The 26,969-nt window shown below is 44.5% G+C and overlaps 1 protein-coding gene across 2 annotated transcripts in view; it reads right to left on the bottom strand.

Moving 5' to 3' along the window:
* Nucleotides 1–6,879: 6,879 nt before the first annotated feature.
* LOC129856928 (maestro heat-like repeat-containing protein family member 1) overlaps nt 6,880–26,969 on the bottom strand; it is a 40,260-nt gene continuing 20,170 nt past the window's right edge. For both annotated transcript variants that reach the window (XM_055924706.1, XM_055924707.1), the window contains 17 exons: nt 25,368–25,463; nt 25,173–25,277; nt 24,416–24,551; nt 23,883–23,995; nt 23,559–23,711; nt 23,325–23,479; nt 22,737–22,902; nt 22,413–22,609; nt 21,878–22,015; nt 21,624–21,738; nt 19,012–19,158; nt 18,430–18,618; nt 10,953–11,102; nt 10,514–10,648; nt 10,135–10,237; nt 9,626–9,691; nt 6,880–9,354 (listed from right to left, as the gene is read on the bottom strand). In XM_055924706.1, coding sequence (XP_055780681.1) covers nt 9,278–9,354; nt 9,626–9,691; nt 10,135–10,237; nt 10,514–10,648; nt 10,953–11,102; nt 18,430–18,618; nt 19,012–19,158; nt 21,624–21,738; nt 21,878–22,015; nt 22,413–22,609; nt 22,737–22,902; nt 23,325–23,479; nt 23,559–23,711; nt 23,883–23,995; nt 24,416–24,551; nt 25,173–25,277; nt 25,368–25,463 — 2,241 coding nt within the window. In that variant the 3' untranslated portion in view covers nt 6,880–9,277. The remainder of the gene's footprint in view (nt 9,355–9,625; nt 9,692–10,134; nt 10,238–10,513; nt 10,649–10,952; nt 11,103–18,429; nt 18,619–19,011; nt 19,159–21,623; nt 21,739–21,877; nt 22,016–22,412; nt 22,610–22,736; nt 22,903–23,324; nt 23,480–23,558; nt 23,712–23,882; nt 23,996–24,415; nt 24,552–25,172; nt 25,278–25,367; nt 25,464–26,969) is intronic.

Below are 26,969 nucleotides of genomic sequence, written 5' to 3'. Positions count from 1 at the left end.
TCCAGTGTCACCTTCAGTCTGTTATCAAAATCTTTCCAATGACCTTCCAGTGTCACCTTCAGTCTGTTATCAAAATCTTTCCAATGACCTTCCAGTAACATCTCACAAGGGTGCTGTAATCTTTCATTAAGTTTCCCACCTATAGTTTGTCATATTGTAGAGTCTGTATGCAAGGCTGGTTTCCTAAAGTCTTTGTGATTAACACTGGATCTCTGTCTCGCTCCTCTGAGAGTGTGTGTGTGTGTGTGTGTGTGTGTGTGTGTGTGTGTGTGTGTGTGTGTGTGTGTGTGGGGGGGTCTTGTCAGGCCCTTTCATCGGCAGCATTAGAGCAGTAATAGCCAATGAGAGACGTTATCATACAGCAACAAATGAGCAGTAATCCCCTGTTTAAACCAGCCAAGAAACAGAACAGCCCAAGTCAATAGGAGGTAGTGACCGTACGGTGACAATGGAAAAGATCAACTTGATTATGATGAAGGACAGTTAGTGTTTTTCCAACATAGAACATTACCTCAGGCACACAGAGGTAGCATCCATAATGGTACCCTAGACTCTGGTCAAAAGTAGTGTACTACAAAGGGAATATGGTTCCATTTGGAACACAGGTAGAATCACATCTACCTGACCTCACATATACACACGTTTTCCCTAATCCTGAGACTATAAGGATTCAACCCTGAGAAGGATTAAAGGGGATTTCTGCAAGGTAATGTGAATGACTTGATAAAGACAATCTGATCACGGTGTGTTTGACCTTTTAACCCACATCCCCAGAACCGTTTCCATTGGATAATAATCACATTTCTCTCACTCTCTTCGTTGTCTTTAGCATTCCACTCAATGTATGACTGTCTGACTCTCACGTTTAGCAATTCAGCAAGGTTGAAACGACAACGTGAGGATTACTTCATTATGATGAGCTTTAGCTCCCTCATGTGGTTACGCGAGAGAGAGGTGGTGGAGGAGTCCTTCTCCTTGGTCAGGTGACAGATCTATAACCTGCTCCTGTCACGCATTTTAATAAGTGATCAAATTCAACATGATATCATAATAAATCCTTGTGGAATGAAATTATGAAATCATATTCTTGTGATATAAAATCATGAAAATCCTTGAGTCCTGTGATATGACATCATAGTCTTGTGATCAGATGGAACATTAGCTGACGCATAACAAGGAAACCTCATAATGATCCTTTTTCAATGTGATGGGAGGCAGCCGTCCGCCCATACTGAGGATGGTCCATCATTCATGAAAGGGAAGACATTCCTTCACTCTCATAACTACCTCCTGCTCTCTTTAACAGGAGTGAAGTTTGATATACAGCACCAGTCAAAAGTTGACACACCTACTCATTCAAGGTTTTTTTTTTTTTTTTTTACTATTTACTACATTGTAGTAAAACTATTAAATAACACACATGGAATCATGTAGTAACCAACAAAGTATTAAACAAATCAAAATATATTTTAGATTTTAGATTCTTTAAAGTAGCCACGCTTTGCCTTGATGACAGCTTTGCAAACTCTTGGCATTTTCTCAACCAGCTTCATGAAGTAGTCACCTGGAATGCATTTCAATTAAGAGGTGTGTTTTGTTAAAAGTTAATTTGTGGATTTTCTTTCCTTCTTAATGCGTTTGAGCCAATCAGTTGTGTTGTGACAAGGTAGGGGTGGTATACAGAAGATATCCCTACTTGGTAAAAGACCAAGTCCATATTATGGCAAGAACAGCTCAAATAAGCAAAGAGAAACGACAGTCTATCATTACTTTAAGACATGAAGGTCAGTCAATGCAGAACATTAAGAACTTTGAAAGTTTCTTCAAGTATAGTTGCAAAAACCATCAATCGCTATGATGAAACTGTCTCTCATGAGGACCGCCACAGGAAAGGAAGACCCAGAGTTACCTCTAATGAACTTATCCTCTGCAGCAGAGTTAACTACACCTCAGATTGCAGCACAAATAAATGCTTCACAGAGTTCAAGTAACAGACACATCTCAACATCAACTGTTCACAAGAGACTGCGTGAATCAGGCCTTCATGGTCCAATTGCTGCAAAGAAACCACTACTAAAGTACACCAATAAGAAGACGAGACTTGCTTGGGCCAAGAAACACGAGCAATGGACATTAGAGCGGTGGAGTCCAAATTTGAGGTTTTTGGTTCCAACCTTCGTGTCTTTGTAAGACGCAGAGAAGGTGAACAGATGATCTCCGCATGTGTGGTTCCTACAGTGAAGCATGGAGGAGAAGGTGTGATGGTGCTTTGCTGGTGACACTGTCTGTGATTTATTTAGAATTCAAGGCACACTTAACCAGCATGGATACCACAGCATTCTGCAGCGATCTGGTTTGCGCTTAGTGGGACTATAATATGTTTTCAACAGGACAATGACCCAACACACCTCCAGGCTGTGTAAGGGCTTTTTGACCAAGGAGAGTGATGAAGTGCTGCATCAGATGACCTGACCTCCACAATCACCTGACCTCAACCCCATTGAGATGGTTTGGGATGAGTTGGACAGCAGAGTGAAGGAAAAGCAGCCAAGTGCTCAGCATATGAACTCCTTCAAGACTATTGGAAAATAATTCCTCATGAAGCTGGTTGAAGAATGCCAAGAGTGCGCAAAGCTGTCATCAAGGCAAAGGTTGGCTACTTTGAAGAATCTAAAATATATTTTGATTTGTTTAACACATTTTTGGTTACTGCAATATTCCATTTGTGTTATTTCATAGTTTTGATGTCTTCACTATTATTCTACAATGTAGAAAATAGTAAAAATAAAGACATACCCTTGATTGAGTAGGTGTGTCCAGACGTTTGACTGGTACAGTAAGTACCTATTAATGAGGCTTTCAACTGTTTGCAGAGGTGTAAAAACCGTAGACATGACCCATTCATCAACATGTAAAGTTAGGGATGTGGGAGGGAGATTTTACAGTACAGGGGAAAGGTCCATGGTTCTGTGGCATGACATGAGTCACAACCAATGATGTGTATACACCCTGGATGACAAACAGGGGGCGCTCTATTAAAGCCACAGTGCAGCCATCTTGGTACTCCTCCTCCATTGAAAAAAATATACATTTATTAATGTCTACATTCATTTTTAACACGTTTTATATTAATGCATACTTTGAAATTGTATTATGTGCACTAAACGTATAAAAATGAAAAAATATATATCAAACATTTTCCTTAATTAAAGTATATAATTTTAGGGATTACGAATGTTATTGTCCCAAAAACAACAAAATCATGAATTATGTAATTTTGTCCTTAATTGAAATACTGTAGAATTCCATTCATTCCTAAAGAGCAGTGGTTCCCAAACTTGTTATAGTCCCGTACCCCTTCAAACATTCAACCTCCAGCTGCGTACCCCCTCTAGCACCAGCGTCAGCGCAATCTCAAATGTTGTTTTTTGCCATGATTGTAAACCTGCCACACACACACTATACGATGCATTTATTAAACATAAGAATGAGTGTGAGTTGTCACAACCCAGCTCGTGGGAAGTGACAAAGAGCTCTTATAGGACCAGGGCACAAATAATAATATAATGATAAGTAATCATTTTGCTCTTTATTTAACCATCTTACATATAAAACCTTATTTGTTAATCGAAAATTGTGAATAACTCACCACAGGTTAATGAGAAGGGTGTGCTTGAAAGGATGCACATACCTCTGCAATGTTGGGATGTATTGGAGAAAGTCTCAGACTTAAATCATTTTCCACACAGTCTGTGCCTGTATTTAGTTTTCATGCTAGCGAGGGCCAAGAACCAACTCTCACATAGGTATGTGGTTGCAAAGGGCATCAGTGTCTTAACAGCGCGATTTGCCAAGGCGGGATACTCTGAGCGCAGCCCAATCCAGAAATCTGGCAGTAGCTTCTGATTAAATACAATTTTCACAGAACCACTTGTTGCAATTTCGATGAGGCTCTCTTGTTCAGATATCGGTAAGTGGACTGGAGGCAGGGCATGAAAGGGATAACGAATCCAGTTGTTTGTGTCATCAACCGTTTTGGGAAAGTACCTGTGTAATTGCGCACCCAACTCACTTAGATGCTTCGCTAAATCACATTTGGCATTGTCCGTAAGCTTGAGTTCATTTACACACAAAGAATCATACAATGATGGAAAGACCTGTGTGTTGTCCTCATTCATGTAGACAGAGAAGAGCTCACACTTCTTAATCATAGCCTCAATGTTGTCCCGCACATTAAATACAGTTGTGAAGAGTCCCTGTAATCCTAGATTCAGATCATTCAGGCGAGAAAAAACATCACCCAGATAGGCCAGTCGTGTGAGAAACTCATCATGCAAGCGGTCAGACACGTGAAAATGATGGTCAGTAAAGAAAACTTTAAGCTCATCTCTCAATTCTAAAACATGTGTCAATACTTTGCCCCATGATAACCAGCGCACTTTTATGTTGTAAAAACGTTACATGGTCACTGTCCATATCATTGCATTGTGCAGAAAATACTCAAGAGTTCAGAGGCCTTATCAAAGTTAACCATTTTCACTGTAGTGTCCAAGACGTCTTTCAAGCTGTCAGGCATTCCCTTGGCAGCAAGAGCCTCTCGGTGCAGGCTGCAGTTTACCCAAGTGGTGTCGGGAGCAACTGCTTGCATGCACGTTACCACGCCACTATGTCTCCCTGTCATGGCTTTTGTGCCATCAGTACAGATACCAACATGAGCAGCAGATACGTTTGGCTACATATGGACCGTTAATGAAATTCCTGCGAGAGAGTAACGGTTCATGTGATTGGATGTTAATTATTTGACTAGGCTACCTGTATTTGACATTGTGTTGTTATTTCGCTGAACACTAGATGGTTTAATTTTATTTTTGGCAGTGAAACGAGGTTACTCAGGCGAGGAAAAAACCTCACCAAAATGTATAGCCCCGTTGGAAAATATAAATGAAAATGTTTGAAAATGTCAAAGAAAAAAAACAACATTTGATGTACTCCAGTTTGGGAATACCTGCTATATAGGATTACTTCTACTGGGGAGAGCAAATATAGCTGACCAGTGGCTTTAAAGCCTCTCAATGGCCAATACATAGCATCAGCAATCCAGGGTTTATATGCATCATTGGTCACAACGTTAGACAAACTATTATTGCCTTTTCTCTTCTGCAGGATAATGAAGAACCAATATCACCATCTCCTGTCTTCTCTAGGACAATGAAGCACAAATATCACCATCTCCTGTCTTCTCTAGGACAATGAAGCACAAATATCACCATCTCCTGTCTTCTCTAGGACAAAGAACAAATATCACCATCTCCTGTCTTCTCTAGGACAATGAAGCACAAATATCACCATCTTCTATAGGACAATGAAGCACAAATATCACCATCTCCTGTCTTCTCTAGGACAATGAAGCACAAATATCACCATCTCCTGTCTTCTCTAGGACAATGAAGAACAAATATCACCATCTCCTGTCTTCTCTAGGACAATGAAGCACCAATATCACCATCTTCTATAGGACAATGAAGCACAAATATCACCATCTCCTGTCTTCTCTAGGACAATGAAGAACCAATATCACCATCTCCTGTCTTCTCTAGGACAATGAAGCACCAATATCACCATCTCCTATCTTCTCTAGGACAATGAAGCACCAATATCACCATCTTCTATCTTCTCTGGGACAATGAAGCACCAATATCACCATCTCCTGTCTTCTCTAGGACAATGAAGCACAAATATCACCATCTCCTGTCTTCTCTAGGACAATGAAGTACAAATATCACCATCTCCTGTCTTCTCTAGGACAATGAAGCACAAATATCACCATCTCCTGTCCTGACCACTGATCTAGCTGGCATTCCAATCCACAGCCTCCTCAAGTGCAGCTACAGTATATGATTGCATTACCTTCAAAGTCATTATTTAAAGACGGTCAATTAAGATTTGAAATGACCTGCATGACAATGTGGAGCTGCCATTTACGGTAAACCAATTGTTATCTGAAATGAACTGTGTTGACCTGAGAACACCGGTGCCATTCAATGCAATGACAGTGATCATTTTAAATCACCATTACGCATCTTGAGATTGGATTGCTTATTTAGACAATATGGGTTTCTCATGCAGAGCAGTCACCGTAAGCAGTTTGAAGAGGACATCCAGTCATTCACATGGGCTAGTGGTTATCAAGGTTCAGCCCATTATATTCAACAAGCCTGCCTGTTTCGTCATTAAGTTAAATTGACTCCGATTCAATACGCCGCTATGTATTCTATTCTATTAGGCGTTGATTATCTCATAGACTGCCTGAGACCCCAATTTAATACAGTGTCCAGTTAGAACGTGCAGTGAATGTAACAGAAATGATATGGCCTAGAGTTAAATTACCTTAAACACCAATTGTTTGATTCACCTTGAACACTACGGATCCAAATACTTCTGGGTGAGACTTTCACTTCCTTCTCAGTCTTCAAACTACCCTTCTAATACTCTCCTCTCTTCCTTTTGAGGAGTTGTGAAGAGACCCAATGGACAGTACTTTGAAGTGAGCTTTTCAGGAGATATATTAAAACCATTAGTCATTTAGAAAAACTGCTCTGATGGACACAATTAAATCTTATTCCCCAATTCACTTCCATCAGACAGATGCCGTTCCAGATGAATGCTGTGTGAAGAGAGCAGGGGACTCCCACAGGTTATCAAATAAGCTTCCACATACTGTACAGTAAGGTTCGTATCCTCAATAGTATATAAGCACCTTTCCTTTATATATGAACTTTTCTCCATATTTTCCTTATAAAACAGCTTTAATAACCATATGATGTATTAGGTCTTAGTTCCTTCCTTTGAACAGTTGTGACAAAAGGCTCAGGAACCCAGTTATTTTAAGGTTTCGTCACTTTATTTTCAAAATAAAATATGATTGCCATCATCAAAGGCCCATTTCCATTTTAAATGGACACGGTGTACATACACAATACAGTGCACTTTTCCCATGTCCATTACTGAAAGACGTCACATTAACATATTACAATAACAAAGACTGGTCCAACAGAACAGCCATCATCCTCAGTAACCCTTCAACACCCCAGAAACTGACAGACACACAGGTCCAATCCAGCTGTACTTCATTACTAGGAATTTTACCCAATGTAGGCAACACATTAAATAGTGCCTATACTGCACTTTCCCACAGACAAACATCTCTACCCATCAGTAACACAACAAAAACATGTGGATGTGTCATTCACCGTGTACAATGACAGACTGATTAAGTAGTGCAACGTAAAACTTACTTGACAGGAATGGCATCGCTTAAGACCTCATAACCTGTTATAAATCAGTACCCTAACCCAATCACATGAAACGGATAAGAGTGGAAAAGTTAAGTGCATTCCATCATTTAAGAGAAAGGGTGAGAGATAAGACAAGGAGAGATATGAAAAGGTTATTGCGTCCATCTTAATGCAGCTACCCAGTAAAACTATTATTTGTAGATATGGGGTCAAATACTATTTTAAATCATTTCAAGTACTTTAGGTGTTCTTAATTCTGCTTGCCTGCTGGCACAATGGAACCAATAGAATAGCGCTGGCAAAACTGCAAACCCCGCCCCTCTGGCAGGTTAAAGTAAACACCATTTTTGAACTAAATCAAATAGTATTTAAATCCAGGTCTGATTATTTGGCACTGTAGCGACTCCACGGGAGTGCCTGGTTGCGTACATGTTGTACCTGGGGTAAAGAAGAACAGATACAGACTAGGGGTCACGTTCAATAGGCACCAAACGGAAGAAAACTGACTGAAAACGGGGAGGGACTATCTGGACTAGTCCAACGATACGAATTTCCCGGATTAATTTTCTATTGTGAGGTCCTAATGAAAGTGACCCAGGCATTTCCCCTGACCTGACAAATAGAAACTCTGGGCCCTCAATGTATAACTATATAACTAGGGCCTGTTTCTCCCCTCCTGGTGAGGTCTTGTGGTCAGGAGAAAACTCCTGTTCCTTCAAGACATTTTCTGAACTAGCTACAATAGTGTTTTAGGATGCAGTCCTGTTGTTAGACCATCCTAGCATGAGAATAAATGGAGCCTCTGAAAACCCTTCTGCCTCAGAAGTAACTGTAAGAACGGGTACATGGGATGGTTTGGGCCTTGGTTCCTTGCTGACAGACAGCCTCCTTGGACATGGCTGATAACTGCTCATCCTTGTGTGGAGGGCTGTGACGGTCATGGTACTTTGTAGGACGGCAATTTGGTCAGCCAAATGACTGCGGTCACCGTAACAACCGTTCAAATAGCAAAAAGAATACAAATTAATAAATGTAGACGCACATTTCTCCTGCGTTCCTGACTGCATGTGCTGCCATAGAAACACAATGAATAGAACGGGAGTCCCCATTCAACTCAACGTTGGCATAATGGGTTGACTGGCAGCCATTGCGAGTGTACCCATAGGACCAAAGCAGGTAGTAAAATATGTGCTGTGATTTGGTGATTCAACTCAATAGACATTACAAAAAGTACAGTACATTCCATTGCATGAGCCACACCAGTTTTCATTTGAATGCACATTCTACATTACAACAAAGTTTAATCCCGTTAAGAGTCCATGTTGCAGAAGAAAGGGACTTAACCGCACACATCATATTTACGGTCATGGCGGTTATTTTCTTTACGGTCTTCATCCATAACCGTGGGTTACAGGGTAATAGTGCCAGCCCTACGTGTGTTTCAGTGGTTGATCCACTAGACTAGTGTGAATGGAGTGGAGGCTGGAGATCAACCCCTAGCCCCTACCCGCAAGCCCCTTCTCTTGACCTGAAAGGGACAGATAGTTATAACCAATATGGTGGAGATTCCATCCAGCAGCCAAGTCCCATCAGCAGGCCAAGGAACTAACTACCATATCACCTACACCGTTCTAATCCATTCAGGTCTACAGGAGTGCCTAGGGAAGAGGGGATAGGGCTCGATTTGGAATTCAGCTAAACACTAAGCTCAGCGGAGGTCAGGTCCATTGACCTAACCCTAACACACTGTCAACATTCTAAAAGACTAATTCAAAACTATCAGATTTCATAATACTGCTCCAAAGTGCTATGCATGTTGTTCTATACATGGAGGTACAGTCTTTGGTCACTAGTACATACTTTCAAGGACTAATTCAAGTTGCACTGTCAACATGTGAAGTACCAGATCATCTTCTTGGAAAACAGTAACAACTCTAAAACAGCTAATGAAGTAATGAATGGCAGGCAGGATGTGTGTCTGTTCAATGGAAGTGACCCATAGCTTCAGCTGCCTTGACTCTCACCACTGGGTCTGGGTCCTGGAGCAGCATGACCAGACCTGGGAGACACCACACACAGAACACGAGGTCATTGTCTTCCCCCAGGGGGCTTCACTCCTGTCGGACTAGCGTTACATAGAAGACAATGAGTATGAGGTAGGTTTCCCTGATCATTGGATCTGAGCAGGAATAACTCCTGGCCCAACATACACAAGCACATTTAGTTACAGTAATATCACATGGAAGGAGTACTCATCACACAGACTAGAACAACCGTTCCAACAGGCCCAACTCACGGGGAAGTAGAACTAGAGAAACCACTAAGCCTACCTTTGGTCACACTCCCCATGTTGATGTGAGAAAATAATTCCTCAGGAAGATTACCCAGAAGGAAACCTACAAAGAAATAAAGGACATTAATGTTTCATTGGATAAATATTTAAGTGAAAATCTCTACCATGGTCAATTAGAGAGAATATTTGGTTTGTGCAAACAGCTTCATTGATATTATCTTCTTGAAATTACAACTAATTATGACATTTATCCTATATTATAACAGAACACTGCCTGAAAAATGACCAACATTTTTCTAACTCATAAATGACTACAAAGACATTGGGATATCTACAGAAGCAGAGACACAGAGCCGTGTAGAGCAGGGTTGAGGTCAATTCACAAGATAAACCAAATGACACTTTTCCTTATTGAAGAGAGTTGGGATTTCAGTGTATTTCCTGAACTGAGTGGAATTGAAATGGAATAGACCCCAACCCTGGTGTTGAGGTGAAGTTGAGGAAAGCGAGATAAAGAATCCCACCCTGCCCGGTTTCCCTACCTACCGATAAACATTGCAGCGCCGGCACGAACCTCGGCCCAGTTGCTTTTGAAGAACTGGATGACAGTGATGTGGTAGAAGTTGAGCATGCCAGGGAAGTCTTGAATCTGGGGACAAATCAAATAACAGCTCGATCATAAAAAAAGAGAAAAATAACCGTAACCTTTTGTAATAGAACATTATTCAAGGTGGGTTTCCAAGGCAACTGCTCTACTGATTGCATAGCGTGCAACACATTTAAAAGCTGTTTACTACAGTAGGTAAATAATTGCCTCGTTCTGATGCCAGATCTCCGTTACTGGTTTTGATGGCCGATGGTGAGGTCTGTACCAGTTTGTGGATGGTGAGTAGAGTATTACGGTATTAGACAGTGATCAACTCACAATATATTTGGTGAGGTCGTTGATGAACTCTCCGTAGTGCAGACTCTTGTCCTCGTGGAGATGGTTCTGGAACATAGTGGTGATGAGCTCTGAGCCCACCACCGGAGCACACACTCGCATGGCATACTTACACGCCTGTACGGAGAAACAGACAGGAAACAGTCTTTTAGTCTCCCATCTGAGTCTCGGCACAAAGGCTGCTTCAGTTCAATCCACATGATGTAATAACATATCATTTACTTTAATCTATGATATAAACCAGACTATATCAGATGCATCTATGATATAAACCAGACTATATCAGATTAATTCTAGGTATGTAAAGCACAGGACTGCAAATAAAACTAGACAACAGGTATACTGTACCAAAAATCAAACCAGTTTCTAGAACCATAGTTTCCCAAGTCCACTGCCTGAGTGTTGATGTGAGGTTACCCACCTTGACCACCTGCAGGTTGGGGTCACTGAGGTGCAGCAGCAGGCTGACCAGTACGTTGTGGATCTGGTCCTTGAACACAGGCTCTCCTGAACCAAACTTAGACAGGTTCCCCAGGAGCATGATGGAGGCACAGCGGATCTCATCATTCTCCTGTTGGGTCAACAGTACAGGAACGCAGTTAGAGGATCCAACCTAAACCCATCCTAACGTTAACACACACCAGTAGACCTACATAACAGAACCTTTAGAGGATCCAATCTAAACCCATCATAACGGTAACACACACCAGTAGACCTACATAACAGAACCTTTAGAGGATCCAACCTAAACACATCCTAATGGTAACACACACCAGTAGACCTACATAACAGAACCTTTAGAGGATCCAACCTAAACACATCCTAATGGTAACACACACCAGTAGACCTACATAACAGAACCTTTAGAGCACATATGTCAGAGTCAAGGCCCGCGGGCCACATCCGGCCCGCGAGAAGGTTTTTTACGGCCCCTGGGATGATCTTGATTTATTATTAGAACCGGCCCGCAGACCGCAGCAAGCCGGCAGCCCGCAGATCTTTTACATGCACCAATACTACATTTCCCACAATGCAACGGTGACGCACCGAGCAGTAGGCTGCTTCATTTCAATATTTATTGGCACAGCAGTCGTCAGCATCACAGTAAAATTAACTTTCAGATACCCATCAAAAATGGCAAAACGGAAGGTGGACACTGAGAACCGGGGGTTTCAAACAAGGTGGGAGTCGGAGTATATGTTCACGGAGGTAGCTGGAAAACCTGTGTGTCTTCTGTGTGGAGAAAGTGTGGCGGTACTGAAAGAGTATAATCTGAGACGACATTATGAAACGAAACACGCGGACAAAAACAAGAATATGGACATGGAACAAAGGCTACAAAAGGCAGAGAAATTAAAACGAGGCCTCAAATCTCGACAGGCTCTGTTCAAAAAAGCCAAATCACAAGGCCAGGCTGCTGTCAAGGCCAGTTTTATTTTGGCAGAAGAGATCGCTAAATCAGCCCGGCCATTTACGGAGGGGGATTTCATCAAAAACTGCATGATTAAAGTTTGTGACGAAGTTTGCCCAGAAAAAAGGCAACTTTTTAAATGTGAGTCTGAGCAGAAACACCATTGCCGAGAGAGTAGACCAGTTGTCCATCAATCTAAAAGAGCAGCTTGTGAAAAAGGGAAAAGATTTCATTGCATATTCCTTGGCTGTGGATGAGAGCACCGACATTTCTGACATTGCCCAGTTGTCAATTTTCATCCGCGGAGTGGACTCCAGCCTAAGCGTGACAGAGGAGTTTTTGGCTTTACGTCCTATGCATGGCACAACTACGGGGCATGATTTGTATGAAGAGGTGTCAAGATGTGTAAATGAGATGGAGCTGCCTTGGGAAAAACTCGTGGGTTTGACAACCGACGGAGCACCTGCGATGTGTGGACACAGGAGCGGACTGGTGGCGAAGATACGGGAAAAGATGCAAGAGGAAAACGCGACAGGTGAGCTGACAGCTTATCATTGTATCATACACCAGGAAGCGTTGTGCGGTAAAGCCTTGAAAATGGAGCATGTAATGAGCATCATCACGCGCACAGTTAACTTTATCAGAGCCAAAGGTTTGAATCACCGCCAGTTCAAGGCATTTCTGACGGAGTTAGAAACGGAGCATGGTGATTTGCCTTATCACACAGAGGTGCGATGGCTAAGCCAGGGAAAGGTGCTTCAAAGATGTTTCGAGCTTCGTGAGGAGATTTGTCTGTTCTTGGACAGCAAAGGGAAAGACACAACACAACTCCGAGACGAAATGTTTCTGTGTGAAATGGCTTTTCTGTGTGACATTACGAGTCATCTGAATGCAATGAACTTGCAGCTGCAGGGTCGGGATCATGTCATCTCTGATATGTACAGTACAGTGAAGGCATTTAAAACCAAACTGACTCTGTGGGAGACGCAGATGCGGAAAGAAAATTTGAGCCACTTTCCCAGCTGCCAGACCATGAAAGAGAAGCTCTCTACCAGTGCGTTCCCGAGCGCACAGTTGGCTGATAAAATAGGTATGCTTGCCGCTGACTTTCGACGCCGATTTGCTGACTTTGAAGCACAAAAAAGCAGGTTGGAACTGCTCGGTAACCCATTTGCTGTTGACGTGGAAAGCTCACCACCAAACCTCCAAATGGAGTTGATTGACCTCCAATGCAATGATGCACTGAGGGCAAAATATGCGGCAGTGGGTGCTGCGGAGTTCGCCCGTTTCCTCCCCGACACAATGCCCCAGCTGCGCATCCAGGCTGCTCAAACGTTGTCTATGTTTGGCAGCACATACCTGTGTGAACAACTGTTTTCTTTGATGAACCTGAACAAAACATCACACAGAAGTCGACTTACTGCTGAACACCTCCACTCAATTCTGAGGATTTCCTCAGCTCAGAGCCTTACCCCGAACATTGATGAACTTGTGGAAAAGATGGGACACCACCAAGTATCACTCTCAACCTCAAACAAGTGAACATTACTGTGCAATCACATATTTAGAGTTTTTACTCAGTTCAAGTTTAAAAGTTAAAGTTTAATATTTGTTTTCACTGCATGTTACTTCTCCTTAAACAAAGTGTTGTTTTTGATTAATAGATTTTTGCACTTTATTTTATTGTATTTCAATCCAATTATATTTTAAAAATATTTCAGTTGAGTGGATGATAGAAAATTGCTATTATTGTTTTTTTCTTTGAAGTAAATTTAGCCCACTTTTGCTAAAATAGAAAATATAGGCTACTGATGGTGCCTTGAATACCGGTTTCTTTCATTTAATGTTCATGTTATGGGGATTTTTATATAAAGGAAATTTGTCTTTTGTGTCTGTTGAAAATTAAAGATTACTGACAGAGCCATAAGAAAATATTGCTTTATTTATCTGATCATATTGGAATATATTTGTTAGGTTTTCAGTAGGTTCAATTAGGTTCACTAGACTATATGCGTCATTTAAAATTTTTTCAATGAACATTCGAACAGTCCAGCCCTCGGCTTGTAGCTAAATTTTTTATTTGGCCCTCCGTCCATTTGACTTTGACACCCCTGCTTTAGAGGATCCAACCTAAACCCATCATAACGGTAACACACACCAGTAGACCTACATAACAGAACCTTTAACCTTCATCATGTAATACATTTGGTCATTTAGCAGATCAAACCCTTCTTATCCAGAGCGACTCACAGTCTAACATCCATTCATTAAAACAAGGTTGTCCTTTTCTTCTACATGACAGTAATCTGGCCCTGAGAAACTAGGAGCTGAAAACACACAATACCACAAACATATAATATCTGGCCTTCTCTCTGAGAAGAGAAACCTAATAAGCCTTACAAATCTGTTTCATACGTTGTAGCCCCATCACAAGCATCCTCCTCAGAGGCCACTAGTCTCTAATACCCTGACTACACCGCTCGTGTCGCGTGCGCTGCAAAATACATTTAGGAATCTGTTATTCAATTATTGCACCCACACTGCTTGCGAGCGTCTGCGTTGCCAAGGGATAAAATGCAAGTCATTCCTATTTGATGCAGTCCTGCCTCTCCCAGCTCATTGGTTTATAGAAGCTGCTTATAGAAGCAGGAACCATCTCCTCATTGGTTATACCCACGTGGGTAATTGAAAGACGAACTGTTTCCGGTTGTCGTGGTAATACTATGAAAGTTTATATGCAAATCACCATATAAAGTTAAACAATGAAAAAGCCTGGAAGGAGGAGAGATGACTAGAAACGAGTCGGTTGACTTTTTGTGTGTGGATAAATTGGAGTAGAGGACCTTGTGCATTTCAGGTAAAATAACAACCTAATGTTTATATCCCAGGACAAATTAGCTAGCAACAGCAAGCTAGCTAAATAGGACAAATTAGCTAGCAAGTACAAGCTAAATTGCCATACATGTTTAATGCTTTTCGACCTGTCCAAATTAATGTCACTGGTTCAGAGTTTGTTTTGATATTTTAACCTGCGTGTCGTGATCGCGTTTGGTGTGGGGGGACAAAATAAATGTGCGCACGATGGCGGACGCACGCAGCCGGTTTGATTTCCGTGTAAGGGATTGGTGTAATTTCTCCTCAATCTATCAGGAAGGGGGGTTACCAAGAGAGAAAAGCATATTTTACGGTGCCAGACGTTGGACTGATATCAGGAATAGTTCAAATAAACTCAGACCCAACCACATATACCTCAATGTAACACCTCAGGTTAAACTGTAACCACATACACCTCAGGTTAAACCGTAACCACATACACCTCAGGTTAAACCGTAACCACATACACCTCAGGTTAAACCGTAACCACATACACCTCAGGTTAAACCGTAACCACATACACCTCAGGTTAAACCGTAACCACATACACCTCAGGTTAAACTGTAACCACATACACCTCAGGTTAAACTGTAACCACATACACCTCAGGTTAAACTGTAACCACATACACCTCAGGTTAAACTGTAACCACATACACCTCAGGTTAAACTGTAACCACATACACCTCAGGTTAAACTGTAACCACATACACCTCAGGTTAAACTGTAACCACATACACCTCAGGTTAAACTGTAACCACATACACCTCAGGTTAAACTGTAACCACATACACCTCAGGTTAAACTGTAACCACATACACCTCAGGTTAAACTGTAACCACATACACCTCAGGTTAAACTGTAACCACATATACCTCAGGTTAAACTGTAACCACATATACCTCAATGTAACACCTCAGGTTAAACTGTAACCACATACACCTCAATGTAACACCTCAGGTTAAACTGTAACCACATACACCTCAATGTAACATCTCAGGTTAAACTGTAACCACATACAATTTAACCTGAGGTGTTACATTGAGGTGTATGTGGTTACAGTTTAACCTGAGATGTTACATTGAGGTGTATGTCTTATGTTATTAACTACAAAAAGGCCCTTGTGGTAAGAAACCTATTTTGTGAGGGCAACCTTGCAAAGTTTCAGTAACTTTATTTTTTATTTATTTAACTAGGCAAGTCAGTTAACACATTCTTATTTACAATGATGGCCTAGGAACAGTGGGTTAACTGCCTTTCTCAGGGGCAGAACGACAGATTTTTACCTTGTCAGCGAGGGGATTTGATCTAGCGACCTTTCGGTTACCCGCCTCTAACCACTAGGCTACCCGCCTCTAACCACTAGGCTACCCGCCTCTAACCACTAGGCTACCCGCCTCTAACCACTAGGCTACCCGCCTCTAACCACTAGGCTACCCGCCTCTAACCACTAGGCTACCCGCCTCTAACCACTAGGCTACCCGCCTCTAACCACTAGGCTACCCGCCGCCCCAAAGTAATAAAGTCAATAGACAAAAGCTACAGTACATGGAATCAATGTACAGAGACCAGGATTCAACTCTTTATTTCTTTTGATTGAACCCTTATTCTACCAGTTAAGTTGACTGAAAACACATTCCCATTTACCTCAACAACCTGGGGAATAGTTACAGGGGAAAGGGGGAGGAAAGAGCCAATCAGAAACTGGAGATGATTAGGTGACCGTGATGGTATGAGGGCCAGATTGGGAATTTAGCCAGGACACCAGGGTTAACACCCCTACTCTAACAATAAGTGTTTAACGTCCCATCCAAAAGACGGCACCCTGCACAGGGCAATGACCCCAATCACTGCCCTGGGGAATTGGGATTTTTTTTTAAATTGACAAGAGGAAAGGGGGCCTCCTACTGGCCCTACAACAGCACCTCCAGCAGCATCTAGGGACCAACCAGGACCAACCCTGCTTAGCTTCAGAGGCAAGCCATCAGTGGGCTGCAGCAGGGTGGTAACCAACAGTGGGCTGCAGCAGGGTGGTAACCAACAGTGGGCTGCAGCAGGGTGGTAACCAACAGTGGGCTGCAGCAGGGTGGTAACCAACAGTGGGCTGCAGCAGGGTGGTAACCAACAGTGGGCTGCAGCAGGGTGGTAACCAACAGTGGGCTGCAGCAGGGTGGTAACCAACAGTGGGCTGCAGCAGGGTGGTAACCAACAGTGGGCTGCAGCAGGGTGGTAACCAACAGTGGGCTGCAGCAGGGTGGTAACCAACAGTGGGCTGCAGCAGGGTGGTAACCAACAGTGGGCTGCAGCAGGGTGGTAACCAACAGTGGGCTGCAGCAGGGTGGTAACCAACAGTGGGCTGCAGCAGGGTGGTAACCAACAGTGGGCTGCAGCAGGGTGGTAACCAACAGTGGGCTGCAGCAGGGTGGTAACCAACAGTGGGCTGCAGCAGGGTGGTAACCAACAGTGGGCTGCAGCAGGGTGGTAACCAACAGTGGGCTGCAGCAGGGTGGTAACCAACAGTGGGCTGCAGCAGGGTGGTAACCAACAGTGGGCTGCAGCAGGGTGGTAACCAACAGTGGGCTGCAGCAGGGTGGTAACTCTACCAACAGTGGGCTGCAGCAGGGTGGTAACTCTACCAACAGTGGGCTGCAGCAGGGTGGTAACTCTACCAACAGTGGGCTGCAGCAGGGTGGTAACTCTACCAACAGTGGGCTGCAGCAGGGTGGTAACTCTACCAACAGTGGGCTGCAGCAGGGTGGTAACTCTACCAACAGTGGGCTGCAGCAGGGTGGTAACTCTACCAACAGTGGGCTGCAGCAGGGTGGTAACTCTACCAACAGTGGGCTGCAGCAGGGTGGTAACTCTACCAACAGTGGGCTGCAGCAGGGTGGTAACTCTACCAACAGTGGGCTGCAGCAGGGTGGTAACTCTACCAACAGTGGGCTGCAGCAGGGTGGTAACTCTACCAACAGTGGGCTGCAGCAGGGTGGTAACTCTACCAACAGTGGGCTGCAGCAGGGTGGTAACTCTACCAACAGTGGGCTGCAGCAGGGTGGTAACTCTACCAACAGTGGGCTGCAGCAGGGTGGTAACTCTACCAACAGTGGGCTGCAGCAGGGTGGTAACTCTACCAACAGTGGGCTGCAGCAGGGTGGTAACTCTACCAACAGTGGGCTGCAGCAGGGTGGTAACTCTACCAACAGTGGGCTGCAGCAGGGTGGTAACTCTACCAACAGTGGGCTGCAGCAGGGTGGTAACTCTACCAACAGTGGGCTGCAGCAGGGTGGTAACTCTACCAACAGTGGGCTGCAGCAGGGTGGTAACTCTACCAACAGTGGGCTGCAGCAGGGTGGTAACTCTACCAACAGTGGGCTGCAGCAGGGTGGTAACTCTACCAACAGTGGGCTGCAGCAGGGTGGTAACTCTACCAACAGTGGGCTGCAGCAGGGTGGTAACTCTACCAACAGTGGGCTGCAGCAGGGTGTAACCATGACAGTGGGCTGCAGCAGGGTGGTAACCATGACAGTGGGCTGCAGCAGGGTGGTAACCATGACAGTGGGCTGCAGCAGGGTGGTAACCATGACAACAGAGACGTGTGTCTCTGCTCTACTCACACTCTCCAGGAAGGGTTTGATCTTCATGAAGATGTAGACGACCAGCAGCTGGACGTTCTTCTTGTCCAGGTAGAGGAGCACCTTGGACAGGCCCGACATGGCCTCTAGAGTGATGCGTTTCCCAGGGTCGTCCTTCTCCTCCATCCCAGAGCTCATAGCAGCCAGCAGCTCCTTGGCATATTTATTTACCTATAAAATAGATGTTGTATAGGTTGTGATTACATAGAGACCCATATTTGTCTGAAACATTGTTCCCCTCTGCTGCGGTCTTGGTTGGACCAGAGGGATATACTACAAAGTAGGATTAACCAGTTAACTTGCCTAAATATTCTGAAATAACTTATTTTATATAAACTTGAAATTGGCATGGTCTAATTGACAACCAAAAACACAGTTCAGATTTCTTAATGAACCAGAAAATAAATATATATTTTGAGTTGTTTATAAAAGATATCTGGCTAACTCATTGATCCTGCTCTGTAGTATATCCTAATCCTATCCCTCTGGTATCTCTTGAAACATCTGTTAATACTATTGCCTGCGTAATATTGCCACATTGAGGTAAGATTAAATGAGTCATACCTTCTCAGGTGATCCCACAGCGATGTTCCCCAGCCCCCTGACGGCCAGCATGCGGACGGTACAGCAGGGGTCAGAGATACGCTCCATCATGTTGTTCATCAGGACATCCATCATCATCAGCTCTGTCACCACGTGGTGGTTCAGCAACTAGTGTTACCCACAGAGAGAGAACACAGTGGTTCAGCAACTAGTGTTACCCACAGAGAGACAACACAGTGGTTCAGCAACTAGTGTTACCCACAGAGACAGAACACAGTGGTTCAGCAACTAGTGTTACCCACAGAGACAGAACACAGTGGTTCAGCAACTAGTGTTACCCACAGAGACAGAACACAGTGGTTCAGCAACTAGTGTTACCCACAGAGAGAGAACACAGTGGTTCAGCAACTAGTGTTACCCACAGAGAGAGAACACAGTGGTTCAGCAACTAGTGTTACCCACAGAGAGAGAACACAGTGGTTCAGCAACTAGTGTTACCCACAGAGAGAGAACACAGTGGTTCAGCAACTAGTGTTACCCACAGAGAGAGAACACAGTGGTTCAGCAACTAGTGTTACCCACAGAGACAGAACACAGTGGTTCAGCAACTAGTGTTACCCACAGAGACAGAACACAGTGGTTCAGCAACTAGTGTTACCCACAGAGACAGAACACAGTGGTTCAGCAACTAGTGTTACCCACAGAGACAGAACACAGTGGTTCAGCAACTAGTGTTACCCACAGAGACAGAACACAGTGGTTCAGCAACTAGTGTTACCCACAGAGACAGAACACAGTGGTTCAGCAACTAGTGTTACCCACAGAGACAGAACACAGTGGTTCAGCAACTAGTGTTACCCACAGAGAGAACACAGTGGTTCAGCAACTAGTGTTACCCACAGAGAGAACACAGTGGTTCAGCAACTAGTGTTACACACAGAGAGAGAACACAGTGGTTCAGCAACTAGTGTTACACACAGAGAGAGAACACAGTGGTTCAGCAACTAGTGTTACCCACAGAGAGAGAACACAGTGGTTCAGCAACTAGTGTTACCCACAGAGAGAGAACACAGTGGTTCAGCAACTAGTGTTACACACAGAGAGAGAACACAGTGGTTCAGCAACTAGTGTTACACACAGAGAGAGAACACAGTGTGAAGCCGATACATTGAGATATACATGTAGCAGACCTACAAAAGCTCAACAAATGCAATGTGAAGTACTTTGACTCCTGGTGACAACGGCAATTAAAATGGTTTTCTAAGTATTATAATACTGTAAAGCCACTATGTCCAGTTTGACATCCTAACTCTGTCACACCTCTAAACCCCCTAGAGTGGATGTGGGCAGCCCCTCTAACACCATGTTTTGCCTTACGACCCCCCCTACAAGCATCACAGGACTTGTCTCAAGTCGGCACAGCCGATCTGCCAACTTCTGCCTGTAGTGTCTGAACAGTTTGGGCTATACACTAATACGACCCTCACAAACACGTACATGTCAGTTGTTTTGCTCCAGGACGCCCACAACCCTCATAAGACTAGTCTGAAAGTAGCCGTGCACCACTTTTAAAAAATACATGGAACTATATAGAGATAGTTTAGTGCTTAAACTAAGGGGTTAATTACATCAACAAAATGTTAGCTTAGTAGGCAGAGTTGCAGTTCTTGACACAAACCAGTGTGCCTGGAACCTGCTGTACTACCATACCCTGTTCAAAGGCACTTCTATAATGTCTTGTCCATTCACCCTCTGAATGGCACACACACACAATCCATCTCAATTGTCTCAAGGCTTAAAAATCCTTCTTTAACCTGTCTCCTCCCCCAGACCTTTCTGTCCAACATGAACTTCACTAGCTAGCTAGCTTAGCTCATCGCTAGCTTGGTTTGCTAGCTAGTTACAGTAGCTTGGCAAAACATGGTTGGCAAAACGGCAACATTTTGGCTAGCTAGCTAAATTGTACAGCCAGCATTTTGTCTATATCGATTATGTTACAATTACCAAACGTTTGGCAAAACAACATTTATGAAACCGTGATGCATGACAGGGTTGGATGTTGCATGCAATTTCTATTACATTTGAATTGCTTTGTGTATCAGCAAAGTTGATGTCACTTGCATCTGCAACAGACATTGCATCCAAATTGCATGGTGTGACACAGGATTTATATGTTTGCAGATGTGAAGGGTCTGATAGGTATAATCAGTGTGGTGGTGGACATTCTACCATATTGCTTCCTTCTTACAGACCTACAACAGCGGGCCCTGGGCTTGGCTCACCTTACAGACCTACAACAGCGGGCCCTGGGCTTGGCTCACCTTACAGACCTACAACAGCGGGCCCTGGGCTTGGCTCAACTTACAGACCTACAACAGTGGACCCTGGGCTTGGCTCACCTTACAGACCTACAACAGTGGGCCCTGGGCTTGGCTCACCTTACAGACCTACAACAGTGGGCCCTGGGCTTGGCTCACCTTACAGACCTACAACAGTGGGCCCTGGGCTTGGCTCACCTTACAGACCTACAACAGTGGGCCCTGAGCTTGGCTCACCTTACAGACCTACAACAGTGGGCCCTGGGCTTGGCTCACCTTACAGACCTACAACAGTGGGCCCTGTGCTTGGCTCACCTCAGAGAAGAAGGCTGTGATAGTGACCCTCTGACACTCGTAGATGTTGTTGAGACAGGGGCACAGACACTCCACTATGGCCGGGAGACGAGGGCCTGCGTGCCTGGCCATGGCCCTGAAAACAACACACCTCACACTAACTGGTACAGCACATAGGGTAGCTATACTGTACATATCATGAAGAATGAGTTAGGGCTGAGGTTAGGGTTGAACCAGGATGTGGACATGAAGCCAGGGTTAGGGTCAGGGTGTACCTGGCGAGGAGGGTGACCCCGGTGATGTGCTGCTGGGGGTCCTTCATCTTGTCCCAGGCCCCCTCCTGGTCCAGGGGTTTCACTACATCGTCCAGCTGGGCCCGGGCCAGGAGGATCCGCAGTGCCTCCACCGCTACCCTGCAGACCCAGGAACACACACAGACAAAGGAGTTAAACCTTCAATTAAAATAACTAGATTGTTCCTGAAGGAACTTAATTTTCACATCGTATGGTAACTATGATCAGTGAAACAGATACTGTCATTACTCTTTTTGATTACCTGTACTGATAACTTCATATAGTCAGTCACCAGTACTTAGTGTATATTTACGTTTTATATGTTTGGATGATCTCCGTAATCACATTTTCTGGGAGGTATATTGGGGGGGGTTCATGTGGACCCCTGTAGGACCTAACCTCTAGTTATTTTCTAACACTGGCTCTCCAGATAATCTAATGGGGTGTCCCTGCACTCCACCCCGTGTGTCTTATGATACAGTATGTGCTAGCTAGCGCATGTGGGCTCCTAACCCACCCGCACACGTCGAAGCCGGCGCCCAGTTTGGTGGGGCTCTTCCTGTTTGTTCCGAAGCTGTTGATGTCTTTGGGTAGTGTGACGCCCACGCTGGAGCCCAGGCGGACCAGCAGGGAGCTGAAGAGCTGGGGGAACAGGGACACCACCGCCTCATGGCTCTGGCCGTTCAGCATCATCTCCTTCAGGGCACAGGTCATCTGACACAATAGAACAGCATAGAAAATGATTGCTCAGACTTGTACATTTGACACAAATAAACCTAGCAACCCACCAATACCCAGACATCTACAGTCTCATCATAGCACTCTACAACCTGCTACTCACAGCTAGAGGGTGACTGGTGGCCACCTTGGTGAGACCTCCTCTCATCATGGACTCCTTCTTGTCCACGTAGGGCACCATGACGTTGAGCTTCTCCATCAGCATCTCCATGATCTGAGAGGCCAGTTTACTGTCTGCCCCCAGGGCAACCCACATCTCACAGCTCCAACTGGGGATCACACAGGGAGAAGTGACCATGAGGGGTAGCGCTCACAAAGAATGGGAGGCAGTGAAACCATTTCCTCTGCTACTACACACAGGGTTGCAAAATGTCTAACTTTCCCTAAATTCCTCAGTTCATGGAGTTTCACGTGTGCGTGTGAGAGCGAGAGAATTAACATGTCAAATGAAGCAGGGAGAACGGGAGTTGACTTTTGGAAAGGAGAAGAGGAGAGAGCTGTCACTTGCCAAATGGAGAAACAAAGACGGAGAGGGATCTTCTTGTTGAACAGAAGACGGAGAGAGATGGGGATCTCAGTTGTCGAAGGGCAGGGGGTGAGAGATGGAGGGAGGAAGAGAGATGGTTCTCACCTGTCGAAGGGCAGGGGGTGGGAGATGGAGGGAGGAGAGGAAGAGAGAGATAGTTCTCACCTGTCGAAGGGCAGGGGGTAGGAGATGAGTGTGTTGATGACAGTCTGGAGGTGCTGTGTAGCCAGGATGAGGATGGACTGGGCCACAGACACCTTCACCTGCTCCTCACTGATCATCTGCAGACGGCTGTGAAGCACCTCCAGCATCTCTGATACCTGACACACACAGCTCATTTAGAGGGGGTGAATGTGTTTGTGAGAGAGAGTGTGCGAGTCAGTGAGTGTGCGAGTGTACCAGGTCTTGTAGTCCAGCTCCTCTGTTCTTCAGCAGGGTGTTGAGTAGAACACTGGAGGCTCTGGAGCAGTTAGACTGGGAGTCCACCAGCCCCTCAAACAACATGAAGATCAGAGTGTTGAGCTGCTGCTGGGGCAGACGCTTACTGATGATCTACACAGACGAGGGGAAAACAGACAGACAAAATAAAGACACATTATGAAAGTAGGGCTGCAAAATTCCAGTAACTTTCCCCAAAATCCCAGGTTATCCAGAAAGAGCTGATCAGAATTTAGTGAATGTAATGCTGACTGTATTCTCCTATCGTGTAACAGAGTCCCTTACCTTGGCCAGGTCGGAGCAGGTCTTGTAGAGGACAGAGTGGTCTGGGTTGTCCATGCTCTCCCTCAATGTGATCAGTCTCTCCACCGAGTCGTCTTTATAGTCCAGAGAGAAGCCTAGCGCCAGGGCAGGGAGACAATGAGACCAGCTGAGCTCCACACACTGCAATCTCACTCCCAGCGGAATGCCAGACAAACACAGAGGTGTGCTTCCCAAATGGCAGCCCATTCCATATAGTGAACTCCTTTTGACCAGAGCCTTATATAGGGAATAGGGTGCCATTTGGAATGGAACCAGAGTTTCCCATATTAAAAGGTGTCTACAAATGGGCTGTATTGGTCGCTGGGGGAGTTAAGCTGGTCGCTGGGGGAGTTAAACTGGTCGCTGGGGGAGTTAAGCTGGTCGCTGGGGGAGTTAAGCTGGTCGCTGGGGGAGTTAAGCTGGTCGCCAGAGAATAGGAAACTATACAAGACAAGGCGTATTGAATCAGAGACAGTGTGTGTGTGTGTGTGTGTGTGTGTAGTGGTGTGTGTTACCTTCGTAGCGTAGCTGGATGTAGAGCAGGGTGTAGATGCAGTCGATGGCTGCCCTGCGGACCAGGGGGTTGGGGTCGGTGCATCGGGGGGCCAGGCGGCCCAGGAGAGAACCCAGGTTGTGGAAGGTGACCATGTTCTACAGAGACAGACCACCCAGATTAAGGCTATGGGTTGGTTCCACGTTTAAAGGGATCCTTCAGGATTTTGGCAATGACGCCTTGCATCTACTTCCCCCACTTGTGGATACCATTTTTATGACTCTGTATCCAGTATTAAGGAAATTACAGTTTGTTTCACAAGCCAATGCTAACTAGCGTTAGCACAATGACGAAGTATATTGGTATCTACAAGGATGCTAGCAGATACCCATAGACTTCTAGTTCAGTTCACCAGTTCATCTGAGTCTGGGAAAGTAGATAAAGGGCCTCATTGCCAAAATCCACAAGTATCCCTTTAACAATAAAGAAGCACTTTTATCAACTTCTACTGTTCTCCAGGAGTTCTGGATGATTTATTTCCATGTCCTTTAGTATTTCGTGGTCCTGGTAACACAAGCCCCATGTTCCTACCAAATGAGCCTTTAGAACCACTGCAAACAAAGGTCAGCTCATAAGATAAGCTACTGAACATTATGGCATCTCAAACGTTTTGAAAAACACAAACACAGCTATATTTGCTGTTAGTTTATGTCTACAGAACTCAAGTTCAGCAAATATTACCTGAGAAAGAAGGGTTTGCAGATGTTTTTCTGACTCACTTTGACGTGGAGGTTGTTGAAGTAGAACTGTAGGATGTGAGCGGTGGTGTTCATCGCCCTCTCCCTCTCATGACCCTGACCAGAACTCAACCACTCCTCAATGTGCTGCAGACGACCAAAGACACGGTCAAGGTTGAGCTAAAGATCAACGTATAAATAAGTCAACATTTAAGCGTATACTCATCACCAACTTACCTTGAATACACTCTGGAGTCCGTCTGGACTCAGGTCTCTTGACAGAATATTCCTCAACAACTCCTGAAGAGCATCGAAGGTGTCTTTGTATAATGCCTGTGGGAAAAGCAGTAGATACAAGCGTTACCATCTCCACTTTCAGGGTATCTGCTGGTTCCATGAAGTTGATTTTAAGACTGTTCCAAAGTATTCCCACGCATTATAGAGAGACACGTGATCGTACACAAATGTAAGCAAGGTTTGAAATTATTATGTTTTAGTCAAACATATCTGTTTGGGCTTCTTGTGGTCAATTTGTAGTCTAATTGTAGTCTAATTATTAGTCATTATGTTCCATCCACTCAATATTTTTATTTTATTTGTTATTTTAATTAGCCTGCGTCTGAATCTAGTTGATGATTCCTGGGCTGCTAGGCTATAGATGGCTGAAGCATGGGGTTACCCATCTGCATTTGTTTAGGCTGCCCCAATGGGCTAATCATTAGCTAGATCACAAGCTAAGTGTCCAGAACTCAGGCTTCGATACCTATACCTGCTACAATGATACTTAATAACATCCCCATACCACTGTGAAAAAATCCTTAAAGTCAAAAACACAGCACAGTAAGTGTATAAAGATGCGGTCAACTCTCCACCTGGAGAACTAAGTCACTGGGTGTGCAGGCGTTTGATTCAGCCCTGGAGAACTAGGTCACTGGGTGTGCAGGCGTTTGATTCAGCCCTGGAGAACTAGGTCACTGGGTGTGCAGGCGTTTGATTCAGCCCTGGAGAACTAGGTCACTGGGTGTGCAGGCGTTTGATTCAAACCTGGAGAACTAGGTCACTGGGTGTGCAGGCGTTTGATTCAAACCTGGAGAACTAGGTCACTGGGTGTGCAGGCGTTTGATTCAAACCTGGAGAACTAGGTCGCTGGGTGTGCAGGCGTTTGATTCAGCCCTGGAGAACTAGGTCACTGGGTGTGCAGGCGTTTGATTCAACCCTGGAGAACTAGGTCACTGGGTGTGCAGGCGTTTGATTCAGCCCTGCTCAAACACACCGGAGTCAGATTAACAAGGTCCTGTTGAGCAGCTGATTTGTAGAATCTGACGTGTTAGACTGGGGCTGGAACAAAAGTCTACACACCCAGTAGGTCTCCTGGAGGTATTATCCAATAATAATGATGGGATAAGACTAGAACATTAGCCTACAACCAAAAAGTCAAATAAAATAACTCATTCAGTGAATCCAGGATCAAATGGCTGTACTTTGAAGCAAGGTAGCTAAAAGGGAGGGCTCTAAGACTGACTTGATCCAGTGCAAAGACAGACATTATTATAGACATCTAACATGTTCAGGGAATGCATGATAGTTATTCTGATGTGCGATAACAAAATAGGATCCAGAATAATCAGATTTTTTTTTATTTGCCTGCATGTTTGTGTATAGTGGCCTAGGCTATATGCTACATACTGATACAAATAAATATAATGTATTGTCACATACACTAGATAGGTGCAGTGAAATGTGTTGTTTTAAAGGGTCAGCCATAGTAGTGCAGCACCCCTGGAGCTAATTAAGGTTGAGGTGCCTTGCTCAGATTTTTCACCTTGTCGAGTCGGGTAT

The sequence above is a fragment of the Salvelinus fontinalis genome, chromosome 6 (genome assembly GCF_029448725.1).
Source record: "Salvelinus fontinalis isolate EN_2023a chromosome 6, ASM2944872v1, whole genome shotgun sequence".
NCBI lineage: Eukaryota > Metazoa > Chordata > Actinopteri > Salmoniformes > Salmonidae > Salvelinus > Salvelinus fontinalis.
The sequence above is the reverse complement of the archived record's forward strand: the minus strand, read 5'-3'. Positions and strand labels throughout refer to the sequence as shown.